The 17,902-nt window shown below is 36.2% G+C and overlaps 1 protein-coding gene across 2 annotated transcripts in view; it reads right to left on the minus strand.

Annotated features, from left to right (window-relative positions):
* Window positions 1-17,902, minus strand: part of rragd (ras-related GTP binding D) — a 212,862-nt gene that overhangs the window by 59,499 nt on the left and 135,461 nt on the right. For both annotated transcript variants that reach the window (XM_051924041.1, XM_028797542.2), the window contains exons 3-4: window positions 7,190-7,386; window positions 1,598-1,712 (exon numbers count right to left, since the gene is read on the minus strand). In XM_051924041.1, coding sequence (XP_051780001.1) covers window positions 1,598-1,712; window positions 7,190-7,386 — 312 coding nt within the window. The remainder of the gene's footprint in view (window positions 1-1,597; window positions 1,713-7,189; window positions 7,387-17,902) is intronic.

Below are 17,902 nucleotides of genomic sequence, written 5' to 3' on the forward strand. Positions count from 1 at the left end.
TCCACTAGCGGGCGGCAAAATTGTCCCTGGTGTGTGCTTGGAATGCAAGAAAACAGTTTAATCAAGGAGTGTCTGCAGAGGTCTCCATACTACTGAAAAACAAAGTCAATATCCATCCATCCATCCATTATTCAACCCGCTATATCCTAACACAGGGTCACGGAGTCTGCTTGAGGCAATCCCAGCCAGCAACACACACACACATACACACCAAGCACCCATAAGGGACAATTTAGAATCGCCAATGCACCTAACCTGCATGTCTTTGGACTGAGGGAGGAAACCGAAGCGCCCGGAGGAAACCCACACAGACACGGGGAGAACATGCAAACTCAATGCAGGGAGGACCCGGGAAGCGAACTCAGGTCTCCTTACTGCGAGGCAGCAGTGCTACCACTGTGCCACCGTGCCGTCCAAAGTCAATATCATGTTATGTTATTTTCTAACCCATTTAATCTAAACCAGGGTCACAGCTTGCCGAAGCTAGCACAGGGCGCAAGCCAGGAACAAACCCTGGCCAGGGCGCCGGTCTTTGACAGGGTGAAAACACACACAATCACACAAGTCAGTAGTGTTGCTACTGTGTCGCCCCTATTGTCAATGTGCAGTGTAAAACTTTCCATTTTTACTGTCATTACAGAGCACAGTGAGTAAATGACATTGCAAAAGTATTTAGAAACATTGAATATCCCTCACAATGCCTTTCAAAAACGGACTTGTGTAAATGTAGCTCCAATCAACCAAACAATAAAGCCCACAATGTTTGTTTCTAACACCAAGAGATTCTGATGGAGGTTGCAGAAATAGTTTGTGTGTACTTATACCCTCAGAAAGCAAGGCACATGATATTCACTGCTCAGTGACAATGATCAGCTCCCCTGTGATCAGTTCCTTTTTTTAAAGTCTTTGTTGTAGCATTTTGTTTCCTGAAGTTTTTGTATCATAATATTCTTATCAGCTGAAGAAACACAGTCCTCCAATTAAACACAATTAACTTTATTCTTGTTAAGCGTGTTTCCATTTAACAGCTCAGCTAACTACACAATAATTACAAATTTAAATATGTATAAAAGATGGGTAACAGAAACACAAAACATAATGTTGAAAGAAAACCAAGACACAAGTCATAGAATACTATACAGAGAAATATATGAACATATAGCATGCTGTATATACACTATTTTAATCCCAGATTTCAACTTTCCACATTTTGAAATTGACCACCCTGTACATGGTGACCATGACTTTGACACTGCAGCATGTTCTATGGTCTTTTCATAGATGTAATCTGATGCCATGAAGCTGCTTATGGCTATTCTGACTACACAGGTACTAATAAGATCTCCTTTTCCAGCTTCAGTCTATCAACATAAATGCTAGATGCCTCTGAATAACATTTATTAAATTTACATTCAGTTTTATAGCAAAATCAAAGATATCACAGCTGTTTAATATGAATAATCATCAAAGAATTTATTATCAAATTATCAAATAATATGCCTCTCTGATGGCTAACATTTTTGCCAGCCAACATGATGAAAAATAAATAAATCTCTTTATGATGCTTTAATTATAACCTGGTGCAAAAGATACTCACAGATATAAAGATGTTAAGTAAGTTCTCCAAAGTTGGAAGCTGAGGAATAAGCTTTTGTACAACCTTGCTGAAGGCTTCAAATATAGAGTGGTCATATATACTTGTCAGATAAAAGCTGTTGGGAGAAGCATACCAGGTTATACACAAAACACAATGTTATTTTTACCAAAGAAGTTTATTTTGAAATATTTCTATGTTTCAGTGAAGACATATTAGCCACACATATCCATTTTAGTGCACTGCAATCCAAATGAATTTCCTTTATAGCTTTATAATTCTAATAAGATGATTTAGATGGATATTCTCTTATGTAAGTTGTAGAGATTCATAAAATCATAATATCCCAAAGGAAAATGACCTACTGTGCTCTGTATTAACCACTGAATATTATTCATCCCTGTGTCACAGGTGATACAAACTATGTAAAATAATATAACATTCTTAGCTCTGCTTAATTTCAATCAGGATTGAAGAGTCTATTTCAGCAGTTTAGCCACAGAGCAAGAAGCAGTCCTGGACAGGACACCAGTCCTCAATGGGGCCGACTCTGACACATAGAGAGGTAGGAGGAAAACACACAAAATTAGCAATTAGGTGTGGGAATTGAACCCAAAATGCTGGAGTTGTGAAACAGCAGCAATACTCACTATGCCACTGAGTCATCCAATACATGAACAAAAATTACCCATCCTATAAATACCCTACTATAATACTGCCCAGGAGGTGAGTTGTAATGAAACAGTCATTAGCACAAAAGGCATAGTGCACTAGCAAAGTACTGTTTTGGGCAGTGAACCTGTTATATGCGTAGATGTCAAATGTTGTAATAATAGAAACATCACATTACAATGGACCAAACATAAAATTGAAAGAATCAATCCAAATTTAATATTCCACCATGGCATGGTGTAACATATTTTTAAAGGATCTGCTTTGTATAATTTTTCAAAGGGTGGTATGGTGGCACAGTGGTTAGCGTTCCTGCTTAGTTTCAAATCCTGATCTTGCCACTGTCTAAATGGAGTATGCACATTATCTCCCATGTTCACCTAGGCTTTCTCACATGTGTCAAAGGTATGTAGATTTGCTGCAAACTCTAAATTAGTCTTGTATTAGTGATTTTGTAAGGACTGCAATGGACTGGGGCTCTATGTAAAATTGCTTCTTGACTTGCAAACAAAGCAGCCAGTAAAGGGTCCAGCCCCTCATGGCTTTATATTGAAATAAATGAAGTCACAAAATGGGTGGGTAAGTTACAGCAAAAGTGGATGTAACATGCTAACATTGTGCAAAAATTTCAAAATGGACCTGACATATTGCAATGTACTAGGGTTCTTCAAAAGTGTGCCTTAATGTATGGATAAAAAACAATAATGGCAATGCTATGGCTGCCCTTCCAGATTATTCATTAGACGATGACAACCAGGATGAGGGAGTCATGTCTCAGTAAATATGAATGAACATGGCTGATCCCTGTACTTTGTAACAAAAAAAGATTTAAAACATATTCTGCATTGTAAAAATCGAATGTCTTGGATTTTCAAAAAGAAATATCAATAAAAAACAACACACATATACATCTCCTTTTAATGCTGGAAAATGCAATATAACAATAAAACCCCTGTTCTATGTGTATTACTGGAATAACTTAAATCTGTAATCAGAATTTAAAAACCTGTGTCTGTCTATCTGTTCATTTTTACAACAGCTTCCTCTCCATTGCTGTTAACTCAAATTTTCAAATAATCCCAATGTATTCAGTTGACTTTAAGTTCCCCTCATTTCTATTACTTATTTCCCTTTTTTGAAAATGTATAATAATCAAATTATCTTGCATTGCACCTTTTGTCTTATTAATCTGAATTATACTGTTGTGTTCTTTGTACCAGTGTTCTGTAAAAGCCACTACAGAAAATAAAGCTTGATTAAAGGAAATGTTTATTCTAAATGTTTATATTCTTCATGATTATTTCTTAAAGTAGAATGGATTCATTTTATAGATTTTAATTGTGAAAATAAAGCATTAGTTCTCTTAATTTGAGGGCAGGACAGATTTTAATGGTAGTCATTTTTATTTATACTATCTTATAGTCTATCACATATAAGGAAATTAACCGACAAAAGTGAGAAGCCCTCTGTTCAGAACTGGGGAGCTTCATATACTGTATGTATGCCCTACCAAGGCACTCCTTACCCACAACAGCAAAAATAGATTTTTGTGCTCAAGTGCTGCAAGTGGTCTGACAAAACACAACATGTACTCCCATCATCCAACATCATTAGTACCTACCAGGCTGGGCTGTACAGCCACTTCTCTGGAAAAAAACGTACAAGGTGAGTTTTTGGGGAAGTATTTACAATTGCTTCCATATTTTTGTGGATGTTTATTTAGCATGATTTTTTTCATATACCAAAATGTAATGCCAAACTTATATTTGTTTGATACAAATTTGTTGCAAGGGACTCCCTCACTTACTTAATGCAGTTATATAATCTATATTACTAAACGAAGGTTGAATATATGCATGGATGCCAGAGGCCAGAAGCACCGCAAGCGCACGCGCACTGCGCCTCAGCGCCCCAGAGTCAAACCCAGTGGCTTCCCAGAGTCAGTAGGTGGTGCCCAAACAACACAACACAACTTGTAAACTAAACTTCAGGTCACAAGAAGTATACACCTCTGCATATACAACCTTCGTTTAGTAATGTTTGTATATATGCAAGGATTGCAGACGCCAGAAGCAAGACATGCACAATAAAACTGCCGCCCGAACACACACACCTTTTCGCGTCAGCTACAACCGGTGTAGCAGCTAATTTGTTGATAAATGGTCTGACATGTCACTTCCAGTTCCAATCACGGAAACATCGGTTTCAATTATGAAAATGCATAGTGACAGTGCAAATGAGATCCGTCTGGCAAAACTATTGATTTTAGACGAATGTACAATGGCATCCAGTCATTTACTCAATACCACTGATAAACTTCTCAGAGCGTTAATGGATAATAATATTCCGTTTGGAGGAAAAGTACTTTTATTAGGAGGAGATTTTCGACAGTGCTTGGCTGTTGTTCCGCACGCCATGCGTTCAGCTATTCTTCAGTCCAGTTTGAAATACGCAGAAAATTGGCATTATTTTGAGAAACTAAGCTTGGTAGGGAACATGCGGTGTACAGATCTAGAATATACCAATTGGTTGTTGCAACTAGGAAATGGAAACCTTACCAATGTGTTTGAACTTCACCCAGATATTATTCAAATCCCTCACGCCTTTATTTGCGACTACTTGGTAACAGAGGTTTTTGGTGAAGCAATATCATTAGACCAGATACCACTTTTGACGCACCAGGCTATATTATGTCCAAAGAATGTTGACGTTGACCAGATAAATAACCAAGTGATTGCATTGCTTCCTGGAGAAAGCCGCGTCTTTCTAAGTACTGACAGTGTTGATTCTGAAGACGAAACTGATCATCTTAATTTCCCATTAGAATATTTAAACACTATTAACCCAGCCGGATTACCACAACACAATCTTAACGTTAAAGTAGGGACGATAGTCATGCTATTAAGAAACCTTAATACTAAACAAGGTTTATGCAACGGTACACGGTTGGTCGTGAACAGCATGAGAGAAAATATTATTGAGGCACAAGTGCTTACGGGATCCCATACTAGCAATACTGTTTTGATTCCCAGAATTGACCTTACAAGTTCTGACCTGGAATTACCTTTTAAACTTAAACGACGCCAATTTCCCATTAACGCTGCATTTGCCATGACGATGAACAAATCCCAAGGACAAACCATGGACAAAGTAGGCATTTACCTGTCTGAGATTGTATTTGGACATGGACAACTTTATGTTGCCTTTTCAAGAGTTTGGCGTTCCTGTGACGTTAAAGTGAAGGTTTTAACTACTCCATACCAGGGAGAGCTAATTCAACGACAGGAAACCATCTTTACCAAAAATGTTGTTTATAAAGAAATTTTTGACTATTTTGAATTTACCATTTTATGAATTTTTTGTTTCCAATTTACTTCATTTAAACCTTTGCACTCCGATATTTTTTTTACTTATAAGTGCAGCAACTCAAAAACATTTTGGACTTAAATTATATAACAATTACATTTCAATTTTACTTTAAATAAATTGGTTAATTTTAGTACAAATATATTTATTTAATTAAATGAAAATTTTTCCAGGACGCTCCATCATTTTTCATCCCTCCAAAGATCAGAGGGAACAGAAAGTGATTGCCATTCTTGGATTTGCAATTCTTTACAGAATCGGGAGTTTACTGGTAAACCTATAGTGGACTCTTCCACCAGATATAATGATTGGAGACCCTGATCATTAGAAAGTTGTCTGTAACTCCTGTGGTAATGCAATGCATCTATGACTTTCCCAAAAAAGACATACAGAGAGAGGGAGGCTAACACTGGATATGTGATTTACATATAACTATTTAGATGAATCCACTACATAGGTATTTGTTAAAAATATTTTCCAAGACGTGATTCCTGCAGGGGTGGCATCGTTGCGCAGTGGGTAGTGCTGCTGCCTCGCAGTTAGGAGACCCAGGTTTGCTTCCCGGGTCCTTCCAGTGTGGAGTTTGCATGTTCTCCCCGTGTCTGTGTGGGTTTCTTCTGGGTGCTCCAGTTTCCTCCCACAGTCCAAAGACATGCAGGTTAGGTGCATTGGCGATTCTAAATTGTCCCTACTGTGTGCTTGGTGTGTGTGTGTGTGCGCGCCCTGCCCGGGGTTTGTTTCCTGCCTTGCGCCCTGTGTTGGCTGGGATTGGCTCTTGCAGACCGTCGTGACCCTGTAGTTAGGATATAGCAGGTTGGATAATGGATGTAAGGATGATTCCTGCATAGCCATAAAAAAAATTTTTTAATTAATTATTTACATTTTGTGCCATACAGGCTGCATTTTTATGTTCTTAGGTACAATATGAGGTATATACATATTTGTTATGTGAAATGATTTTCCTTGGATTTCTTGTACTGTTCTTTGTAATTGTGTTTGACATTATGATGTCCTATTGAAACAACTATATGCAAGTATATGTTTTATAATTAAGCATAACATTATGGTACTAACATAATAGCTCCGACAAACTGTTGCAAAAAAAGGGACTACATTGGTATTACAAATAAATAAATATTCTTAGACTGTGGTCTTCTCCTATAGTGTGTTATGTACTCTCAGCCAAAGGTTACAAAAAAATAAATAAAATCATCATGTAAAAGTCACACCCAAGAACTGCATGTTTAACTGCACACTGTACCTAGCAAAGCAGGCTGTCTCTGATGCCTCCCTAATGATCATGGACAAACAGGACCACCACTCCCATACTTACATTTAGTACAAGACCTAGCATGCCCTGACAGTCCCATGTCAGAGTTTCTCCAGTTTTCACATTGTCCTGTTCCCTGGAAGTCAACTGCAGGTATCTCTAAGATCTCAACACAAGATTAGATCCCTTTTTTTCCACACTTACTAAGAAAATGCAAAACTTTCACAGACAACTCTTTAAATTTTGTAGCACTGAAAAAAGTGATTCGAGTAGCGCTTAGTTTGTACCTTAGATGGATTCTTTCCAGTGAATCTGCAAGATCATCATTGGCTCGTTTATGGATATCCCTCTGTTTTTCAATTTTATGGTCGTCTGATAGTCCATCTACTTTGTGAATAAAAACTTCGAAGTTGATGTCTGGATTCACCTTATATGCCCGAGTTACTGTCAAATGAAGTCTGTTTAAAGCTTCCACATAATCATCCTTGACAAAAGAAAATAGAAAAAGCTCACTGACCTTGCTGAAGGAGAAAAGTTTATTTAAATATAATAAACCATCATAATACCCATTAAAATATACATACAGCAAGACTGGAGAACAGGCAGAAACAGCAGCCTCATTTATAATATACGTAAGCACAGATAAAAGACAGTAGCCTTATTTCTAATATAAGCAGAGATAAACATTTTTTATGTAAAATTGATCTTAAATCTCTTGGACCTATTCTAAAACACCAGTGACAGAATAAATGTATATTCTGATATAAATTCTGATATTTATTAACAATGTCCATATTTTCACAAACATTCAAATAGCTATACTCCCTCACAGTATTCTTTGTTAAAAATATATAAAAGTAATTTATATGTGTAATGCTAACATACAGAACCATCACCGCTGCTCATTTTAAACCTGCACAAGCACATATAAAAGCTTGATGCATGATAAAAAAAACAGGTTTTACTGTCATCCTTACCCAGCATAAAGTTTATGCCATATAGTTAGCACCTCATAATTTTAGGGAAGAACTTTTATTCTAGATTATGTAATGACAATTAGGAAAATTGTAATAAAAACCAAAAAATCTTAACACTTTTATTTCTACTTAGAAAACCTGCAGTACAACAGATTGGTTACAATATAAGAAGCTATCTTACCATTGCTGTGAATATTTAGAAGGCATTAAGGCTGACGACTGTTAAAGGTTTATGTCAGCTATGTACGGTATCATGTCTTTGTACTCATTTCCATTGCCTACATGCAAAGTACTTATCTCCTTTTGCTTTTGTAGTGATTTTTTGTTGGTGTTCATTTTGCTTAAGTAACTCTGTCAAAACTGGTGAACACTTATACTTAAAACCCGGCACTAAAATCAAAAGTCTGTTATGATTTAAAAATGCAGAACTTCTGCTTTCCTTAATTAACACCATTTGTCTTTTTTTAATTTTTAGAAGCCTTATATTATTTGACCATAAGTACTATACATCACTAGAAGCCTCTACCTAATCTCTAGACTGTGAATCCATTCAGGCTGAAAAAGGAAGAAGTGGGGATTTAAGACCAGCATATTTACTTTACCCTAAAGGTTATACCTGGTAGCTAAAAAAGTTGTCCACACTCATTTCTCCAACCTTGAATTACTGGACATTTTGAATTGTCCGCATATACAGAAAGTATTCAAACCCCTTCACTTTTTTCACATGTTGCTATGTTACAGCCTTGTGCTAATAACATTTTAAATTATATTTTTCACCACAACAAGCAACACTCAATACCTCACAATGACAAAGTGAGAACAGGATATTAGAAATATTTGTAAATTTATTCAAAAAAGTGAAATATAATATTGGGACACGTATTCAGATGCTTTGCCAAGACACTTGAAATCTGGCTCAGGTGCATCCATTCTATTGATCATCATTGAGATGTTTCTACACTTTGTTTGGACTCCATCAGTGGTCAGTTCAGTTGATTGGATATTATTAGGAAAGGCACACACCTTTCTACAGTATATAAGGTCCCACAGATGACAATGTGTATTAGAGTGAAAACCACACCATGAGGTTGAAAGAATTGTCAGCGGAGTTCAGTGACAGGATTGTGTCATGGCACAGATCTGGGGAAGGCTAAAAAACTCTGGAGCACTGAAGATTCCCAAGAGCACAGTTGCCTTCATAATTCTTAAATGGAAGAAGTTTGGAACTTTTCCTGTAGCTGGTCTCCCAAACAAACCAAACAATCGCAAGAGCAAGGCCATTGCAAGAGATATGACCAAGACCCAGATAGTCACTCTTGCTGAGTTTCAGAGGACCTTTGTGGTGATAGGAAAAACTTCTAGAAAGACAACCATCACTACAACATTCCACTGATCCTGGCTTTATGATAGTAGCCTCACCTCAGTCAAAGACACATGGAGTCCCACTTAGTTTGCAAAAGGGCACCTAAAAGACTCTCAGACTGTAAGAAATATGATTCTTTGGTCTAATGAAACGAAGATTAGCATCATGTCTGGAGGAAAACAGGCACCGCTTACTGCATCACCTGTGCAATATCTTTCTAATGGTGAAGTATGGTGGCAGTAGCAGCATGTCGTGGGTTGTTTTCAAGTGGTAGGGACTGGGAAACTAGACAAGGCTGAGAGAAAGCTAAACTGAGCAAGACACAGAGGTATCCTTAATGATAACCTGCTCCTCAGAATGGGTCAAAGGTTCTCCTTCCAGCAGGACAATGATCCTAAGCACAAAGCAAAGACAACACACAAGTTACTTAGGGGACAACTCGAGGAATGTCCTTGAGCAGCCCAGCCAGTATTTGGACTTGAACCAATTCAAAAATCTCTGGAGAGACTATAAAATATCTGTCCACTGATAGTCTCCATTCAACCTGACAGAGCTTGAGAGGATCTGCAGAGGAGAACCTAAGTATGTGAAGTTGTCACAACATACCCAAGAATAGCTGCCAAAAGGGTTTCAGTTGAGTAAAGACTCTGAATACTTCTGACAATTTGACATTTAAGTTTTTTTATTTTTAATAAATTTGCAAACAGTTCTAAAATCCTGTTTTTGCTTTGTCAGTCTAGACTATTGATTTTTGCTTGATGTGGGGGAAAAAATTATTTTAATTATTTTATCATAAGGCTGTATCATAGCAAAATATGAAAAGAGTGAAGGGGTCTGAACATCATTTTTCTAGCTGTGTGTTTGGATCGTTGTGTCAACACTATACATACAATTGTGAAATGCTTTAAAAGATTTCAGTTAAAAACCACATTGTGCTGTAGGATAAAGTCAATATACAGGGTGAGCCAAAATGAAGTGCCACATTTTTCAAGGTCATTACGTGAGATAGAGGCAGATGAGTGGGTTGTGGATCCTTTGTAGAAGCGTTCTTCAAAAGCAACAAATCCATCATCACTACGCAACGCCCCTTCTGAACGCACTTCAGCATTCCTCCTAACAGTGACATCCCAAATTGGAAAACAATTCTTCAGTGGGTGGCTAAATTTAGACAGACAGGTACAACATTGATCAGAAAATCTCCAGGCCGTCCTCGGACTGTACGAACACCTGAAAAGACGTAAAGGCATCAATTTTGCAGTCTCCTAGATGTTCAGCGCCCAAACATGCTTCTGCCTCAGGCATTTCCAACATGTCTTTGAGGAGGATTTTGCATGAGGACCTTAATTTCCATCCATACAAAATTTGGTAGTGCAGGAACTCCCTCAGAGAGACTGGGAGAGCCATAGAGAGTTGTGTGCAAACATTTTGCAAAGTGTTCATTGAGATGCCATCATCATGTGCAGTGACGAGCCACATTTCCATTTGAATGGTACCGTAAATAAGCAAAACTTTTGCTATTGGGCTGAAACCAACCCTCGTGAACTTCATTAGAGACTCCTGTAAAGTCAGTGTGTTACAGTTTTGTGCACCATTGCAGAATTTAGCATTGTAGGCCCTTTCTTTTTTGAGGAGGGGTAGCAACAGTCACCATCACTTCAGAACATTACATTGAAATGCTAGAGAACTTTGTGCGGCCCCACCTGGAAAAAATGGATGTGGTGGATGCCTGGATACAACAGGATGATGCAACAGCTCATACGGCACCAAGACCCATACAAGTTTTGTGGGAGATATTTCCGGGGAAGCTAATCTCCCTGCGTGGTGATGTCAGGTGGGCTTCACATTCTGATCTAGCTCTGTGTGATTTCTTCTTGTGGGGCTATCTCAAGTCAAAGGTATACATGCACCGACCTCAAAACCTTGAAGCCCTCAAGGACGCTATTCACCATGAAATCACTGCTATTCCCCTTGAAATGACCGAACAAGTCATGCGAGCGTTCAGAAATCGTCTCAAAGAGTATATCGCTAATGATGGCCACCAATTTGAAGACATAATTTTTAAAACTATTTTGTATACCCTTTCTTCTGTTGTAATGAAATGTATTGTATCTTGTAGCATTGTTGTAGAATAAATATTTGAAATGTGGTACTTCTTTTTGGCTCACCCTGTATAAATGTTATGGCTATAAAGTGATCCCCACTTTCAGACCCTACATGTCCACTACCTAGTGACCGGACATTGCTCGTTTTTCTTTTTTTTTTTAAGAGGCTTCCAAAATTTTACTTTAACAGTTTAAAATATTATTCTTTCTTAATAAACGAAACTATTTAGACATAACATTTTAGGCCACATTCTTTGTCACTCACATCCTAAAACAGAAAATATTGTGCTTCTCCAACTCAGAATGACCAGATTATACAGTAAATATGTTTACATGGCAAAATGACTGCCTTTGCAGCAGTCATGAGAAGTTATTAGACAATATCATTGTAAGAAGTGTGGGCAGTACAGTGGCTCAGCGGGTAATACTACTGTGTCACAGATCTAGCATCCTGGGTCCAAATTCTGCCCCAGATGTTGCCAATGTGGAGTTCACACATTCTCCTGTGAAAGAAAAATTAACTGCTTGCAAGCTTCTTAGGGTTAACAGTTAACAAAGCCATTTTGGTATAACAGCAGGTTATTTATACAGGCGTCTGTCATAAGATGGTGCAGTAAGCTGACCCAGGAAAATTTCCAGTTTCTATAGGAACGCGTCTATTTGACACAGGAAAGAAGACCTTTCCTTCTTTAGGGTCTATCTGACAAGTGAAAAAAATAAGAACAGATGGCCCATTAGCGTACTAAAATAAAATACTTAAGTAAACGATATTATGTTTATTTTTAAGAAATAAGGGGAAGGGGGAGGAAGAAGAAATTATAAAGAGCCAATAGAAAAAAATGTAACTTTGCTCTTCTGCCTTGCAACGTACTAATCTGTGACTGAATAAAAACCTAATTAATTGAACTTGTCCGGTCATTCTTGGGGGGTTTTCTTCCACACTCCTCATATATACTTGTATTACCTTCTATGTTCTCTGGTTTCCCTCACACATCCTCAAAGATGTAGTTAGGGTAACTGGCCTTTCCATATTTTCCCCTGCGCAAATATGAATGTGATTATATGCATGGATGGACCATGCGAGAGTTGTGCTGCTAGGACAGACTATAGTCCCCCACAACCCTAATGTGCAATATGTGGTTATGAGAATGTTTAGAATAGTTTTGTATGCTTATCAGCTAAGTCTTGAGCTACCTACCAGAGATACCTGGAGTCTGCATGTCCTCAGACATTATAACCTGGCTTGCCTACATTTGTCAGTATGTGAAAGGCACAACTTCACCTGTATGCATGAAATCTAACCTATTTGTGCACTTACATACATGAATACTGTACATGAAAGTATTATACACCACCAGTCAATCTGCTGAAGTACTTTATAAGTTTATAAGTAGTTATAAAAAATGCTTTATGAAAGGTGATTTTTCTAGGTTAAACTATACAAATTTTCATAATTTTAAAAGATTGTTGTTGATTTATTATTTCGGAAATGAACACTTCAAGATGAGATATACTTAATGCTGGAAAAAGTATTACATAACCAATATTTTTGAACTTTACTTAATTGTAAAACATCTGGAACAAGATGGAAAAAAATCTTAATGTCATGATTACTTTTTATTTCGGTAAATACACCTAGCCATTAGAGCACTGAAGTAGTAATTGGGGTACTAAAACTATTCTTTTATTCTTCTCCAGACAGTTTAAATATTTAACATTTTTTAAAGTGAATGCATATTAAAATTCTATCTATCTATCTATCTATCTATCTATCTATCTATCTATCTATCTATCTATCTATCTATCTATCTATCTATCTATCTATCTATCTATCTATCTATCTATCTAACAAAATCAGCATACTATCTCTGTTAAAACTGGTGTAAAAGCTGTTATTTAATGCTATGAGTTAAAGTGACTCTTGGAAAGGGAACATAGAGCATAGACAATCTGGTCTTGAACCATGTCTTTTTTTATATGAAAAATGCTATCAGATTTTTTGAAATCATTAAATATACTTCAGTTTATGGTCTCAGTAAAATTTGAAATCGTACATATGTTTTCATCTTGAGGAATGAGTGTGATGTTTCATATGATACAATGGTTTATACTTATTTTTAGTTTTTTTTTTTTTTTTATAATTCATATCCAAGTGTTTTTAAAAACCAAGCTTGGTATGAGGATTCTCTTTGCAGAGATTTTGGGGACATTTTTAAAACTTTTTTATACATTACCTGTCACTCATGTGCATCTGAGGATCACCTTCTGGGCTCATCTGTGATATGAAATACCCTGCCGGGACAAGAGGGGGCGCTGTCGTTAATGGTTTTGTCTCCTTTTGTTTCACTGACACTGCCAAGAAGACACTCAATGAGTGCAATTGAGACAGAGGAGCCTTGCCCCTTCTGAGCCAGACACTATAAAACGTGGATGTGCTTGAAAGTGGTGTTGCTATTTGAACCAGAGCAGTGAACAGTGAGGAGCTCCCCAAAGCCTGACCCAGCCTTTAGAGAACCCCTTTCAAAGCCAATTTTAAGTTGCTGCACCTGCAAGCACCTATTTCTTTTGTCCCTATAGATTATTTTTGTTTTCTGCATTAAATCGGGTGACCTGGTAGGCACCCTATTTTTCTTTGGGACTCTTTCAAATCTGTCTCATAGATCACAAACTCAATTATGCTATTATTTTTAAATGAGACTTTACCTTAAATTCAAAAACTTAATGGAATATTCTGGAAAGAGAACTATATCATACTGGCCCAGTGAAAGACTAATCATATGTTCTTGTTCAATTTCTTATTTCATAATCACTAGTGTTTTGGTTTATGTATCTTACCAGATTTGGAAGGGCTAATGCATAGCTCTTAATTACTATGATTGCAATGTTAAAACTATAGAAGAATCAAAAATATGGTGTTTTTAATTGTTTTCTATAAAAATGAATATTTATGTAATTGTGTACTAGAAGGACTGAATAATAATCTGAAAAGTATGGCAGAAATCATACATGTGGCACTGCCACTTAAAGTCTGTAATCTTTTGAGCTATACACTAGTAATACTCAGTTATCCCACCATTTTAAACATGTAGCCAATCTCTAATACTCTTATGTATTATTTTTATTTATAATGCCATAATTTGCATCTTTACCATTCTTTTAATGTGTTTAATTTGATTGAATTTGACAATTTGCGCTGGCATACTGAAAAAAGTATACTGCAATGATAAATTAATCTGAATAAAATTATGCTATTTTTAATGCTCAAATATATTTGCCTATCTGGCATTCTAATTAAATAATGAGTTTTTAATTTTGAGAATCATAGGACCGATCTGATCAGCTTCAAAGAAAAATAATGAAACTATGGCCGACACCTTTATGTCCACATTAGTAAGAATTTTTTTTCAAATTAATAATGTAAACTCAATCCATGTATTACGTATTCTGGTTTATTATAACATAATCACAGTAAACAAAAATGTAACATGCCAATTTTTATTCTTTTTCTTTTAATTTCCAAAGAAATAGTTTGTGTTTTTTATTCCTGTTTTAAAATTTCTGAAACTTGAAAAATCTCATCTCTTTATACTCTGATAAAATGTATAAGCTTTATTTTGTGAAGACTGTACACATGTCACAACATGTTTGACAGTTCGAAATAGGATTAGTCACACTTGACTGCAAGGGTTGATCGACTTGAAAGTATGATTTATATCAAGTCCGTTCTGATGCTTTTATTTTTACATCTCCCATTTATTTTCCAATGTACACGGATACATAACAGTGAAAATGTCCACGTTCATTAAAAAAAATATTGAAAGTTGTCCCCTAATGCCAAATGTTTCTTTATAGCAGGATAAGACTCAAGGTCTTTGTTCCTGTAGAAACTTTACTTAAAACAGAGATTCACATGTTTAATATTTCACATGGATTACACTGTGACTGATCCTCTAATTCTTGAACCCAAATGAGTTGATTTAGAAGAGTGAGTGTCATGGGCTTGGTTGCTTTATAGGATGCTTAAACTCCAGAGCTGATTTTTGAATCTCAATGGGAGGATTACCATCTTGTAGTTATTTTCTATAGATTTCATATTGAATCTTGCTATGAAGGCTTAGATTTACTCAAAACTGTCTTTCAAAACCCTAATGACATACTATACATATAAACACTTTTAATATGTACTGTAGCTAATGTACAACTGAAAAATTACACCAGCAAAGAAATGTTTACAAAGCAGGACTATTAGTATCAGATACTTACTGCTCTAAATTTGCTTTTGTACAGAAATATTTGGACAGTTTTGCAAAACATTACTATAACATCTCATTTCCAAGTATGTCTTGCAAACACTAGTGAGCAAATAAGCAGAGCAACTATAATAACATATTAAATTTACCATTACAGCAAAAATGGACATAGTGGTAAAGAGAGTTACTTGACAGTGTCCTGAGTACATACACACTATTTTTTATTAAGCTAAGAATTCAATGGACAAGAATAGGCCTTTATCTTAAAAAAATAAAAAGACAAAATATTTATCTGTAATGGACTGGTTTTGGCACCCATGATCCTAAACTGGATGTCGCAGGTTGGACAGTTGATGGATATACATAATCTTTAGAGAATAACATCAATGCAAGAATTGAGCTAGTTTTTTGGTTTTTTTTTTTGCTTTAGCTTATGGGGAAAAATGAAAATTACTTAGTTATTTCAGAAACACTATAACACTTTTTCTAAACAACATATTATTTTGCTTATTGCTTTATGCTGCCTTTAGTGTTTTGTTGCCATTCTGCACTATATGTTGTATAATGTATGTCTCAGTAAGAATGGAACTCTTCTTCATTGCTGCCCATATCTTCTTTTATTTAGTTCATGTTTTTTTGTTACGATATATTATTGTGTTGATCGTTCCAAAAAAATGTGAGAGAAACTGTGTTCCACAATGTATAAGGCTATCAGCACAAGAAAAAAATAAAATTCAGCCAAATATTATAATGGAAAAATCACACAAAACAGAGATCTATTAACCTATTCCTACAGTATAACTACCAAAGGGCAGATTTAAAAGATATCTCAACATCAACATCAAATACTCAACATGAAAAGCAGAAATGCAAATAAATATTTATAAACTTCCAATTTTCATTCCATTGGCAAAGTGCTCAGTCATATTGGACATAAATAATTGATGTAATACATGATAATGAAAATGACTACTCAAAAATAGTGAGATATACCAGTTCATGTACCCTTTAAATTGTGTCACAAAAAATCAATCAGTGTGCTGCTTAAAATGCATAACTGAAAAGTTCAGACTTCACAGATGAGCAACAGTTATGCCTAACACACTGCAGGGTCGAAGGATCTCCCTAAGCAACCTGAAATCAGGCCAGCAGTGCCAGTCACAAACAAACTTCATCATTCACATACTTCAAAAAGAAATATTTTTAAATAAGACATTTCATTAAGCATATTAGGTAAAATTTTGAAAATTTGAAAAAGATAACAATGTTGAGTTTCCTATAAACATTTTAACAATACATTAAATTATTGAGATAAATGTATTACTTCTGTTGGGAGAAGGGGGCAGTGCTCCACTTGCCCATTATGCAACGGCGCCATTGTCACTGAGAGAGTTTACTGTGATCTGATTTATGAATGTACAGCACACAATTTCATACAAACAGCATACATTTTGGAAGTCACTATGACCACATGTAATGAACAATAGGCAGTGGCAGGAATTTCGCCAGGTTTAGTTAATGCATGCAATAAATGGCCACAGCAAACTTAATTTAAAATGCAAGTCCTATGTTTTCTCAAATTTTAAATCTTTTTAAAATAAATATGTGAAATAGGTTTTTTACATATTTTCACGAAAGCAATGTTCACAACATAAGCACATTCAGGTCAAGGTCAAGGGCTGAATTATGCAAAAAAAAATCCAAAATATTCAAAGACAGACAGCTACTACTTGACAGCTCTCTTCTTTTTCAACTTATAAGAGATATTTTTAAACACTTTTTTCCAGTGTTTTATGATTTTCTTCATGTCGGCAGCCGAAATATTGTTCTTTATTTAGTGACCTCACTTACTGCTGTAACAATGGCAGAAGTCTATCTTATTATAAAGCTTAAAGATGGATGTGAGCCAGCTGCAAAAGTCAAAAATAAAGAAAAGGTGCAACTAGGTAAGAAAGCACAGCCAACATGCAAGCTTCCTGCTGAAGAACAACATGTGAGCTTTCCCATACAGTATGTGGCAGCAGGGTGCCATAGTACACATAAGGAAATCCAATGTCTGCCTGTGACAGCAGGCGTGCACTATGCAAACTGACCAACCTGCTCCTCTCCTGGTGGTGTGCAGATATGATGTAAATTAGAACTGCTGCTACTTAAAACATCACATGAACAGACAGCACAAAGACTAGTGGGTCTTCTGATAGGCATTATTGACCATCTCTTATATACAGTATATTTCTCTTCTGGTTCGTCCTGCTTCCACTTCAAAACCGGTCCCGCCCACATGCAGCTGACACGCATTTCTCGATTC

This window comes from Erpetoichthys calabaricus, chromosome 3 (assembly GCF_900747795.2).
Source record: "Erpetoichthys calabaricus chromosome 3, fErpCal1.3, whole genome shotgun sequence".
Lineage (NCBI taxonomy): Eukaryota > Metazoa > Chordata > Cladistia > Polypteriformes > Polypteridae > Erpetoichthys > Erpetoichthys calabaricus.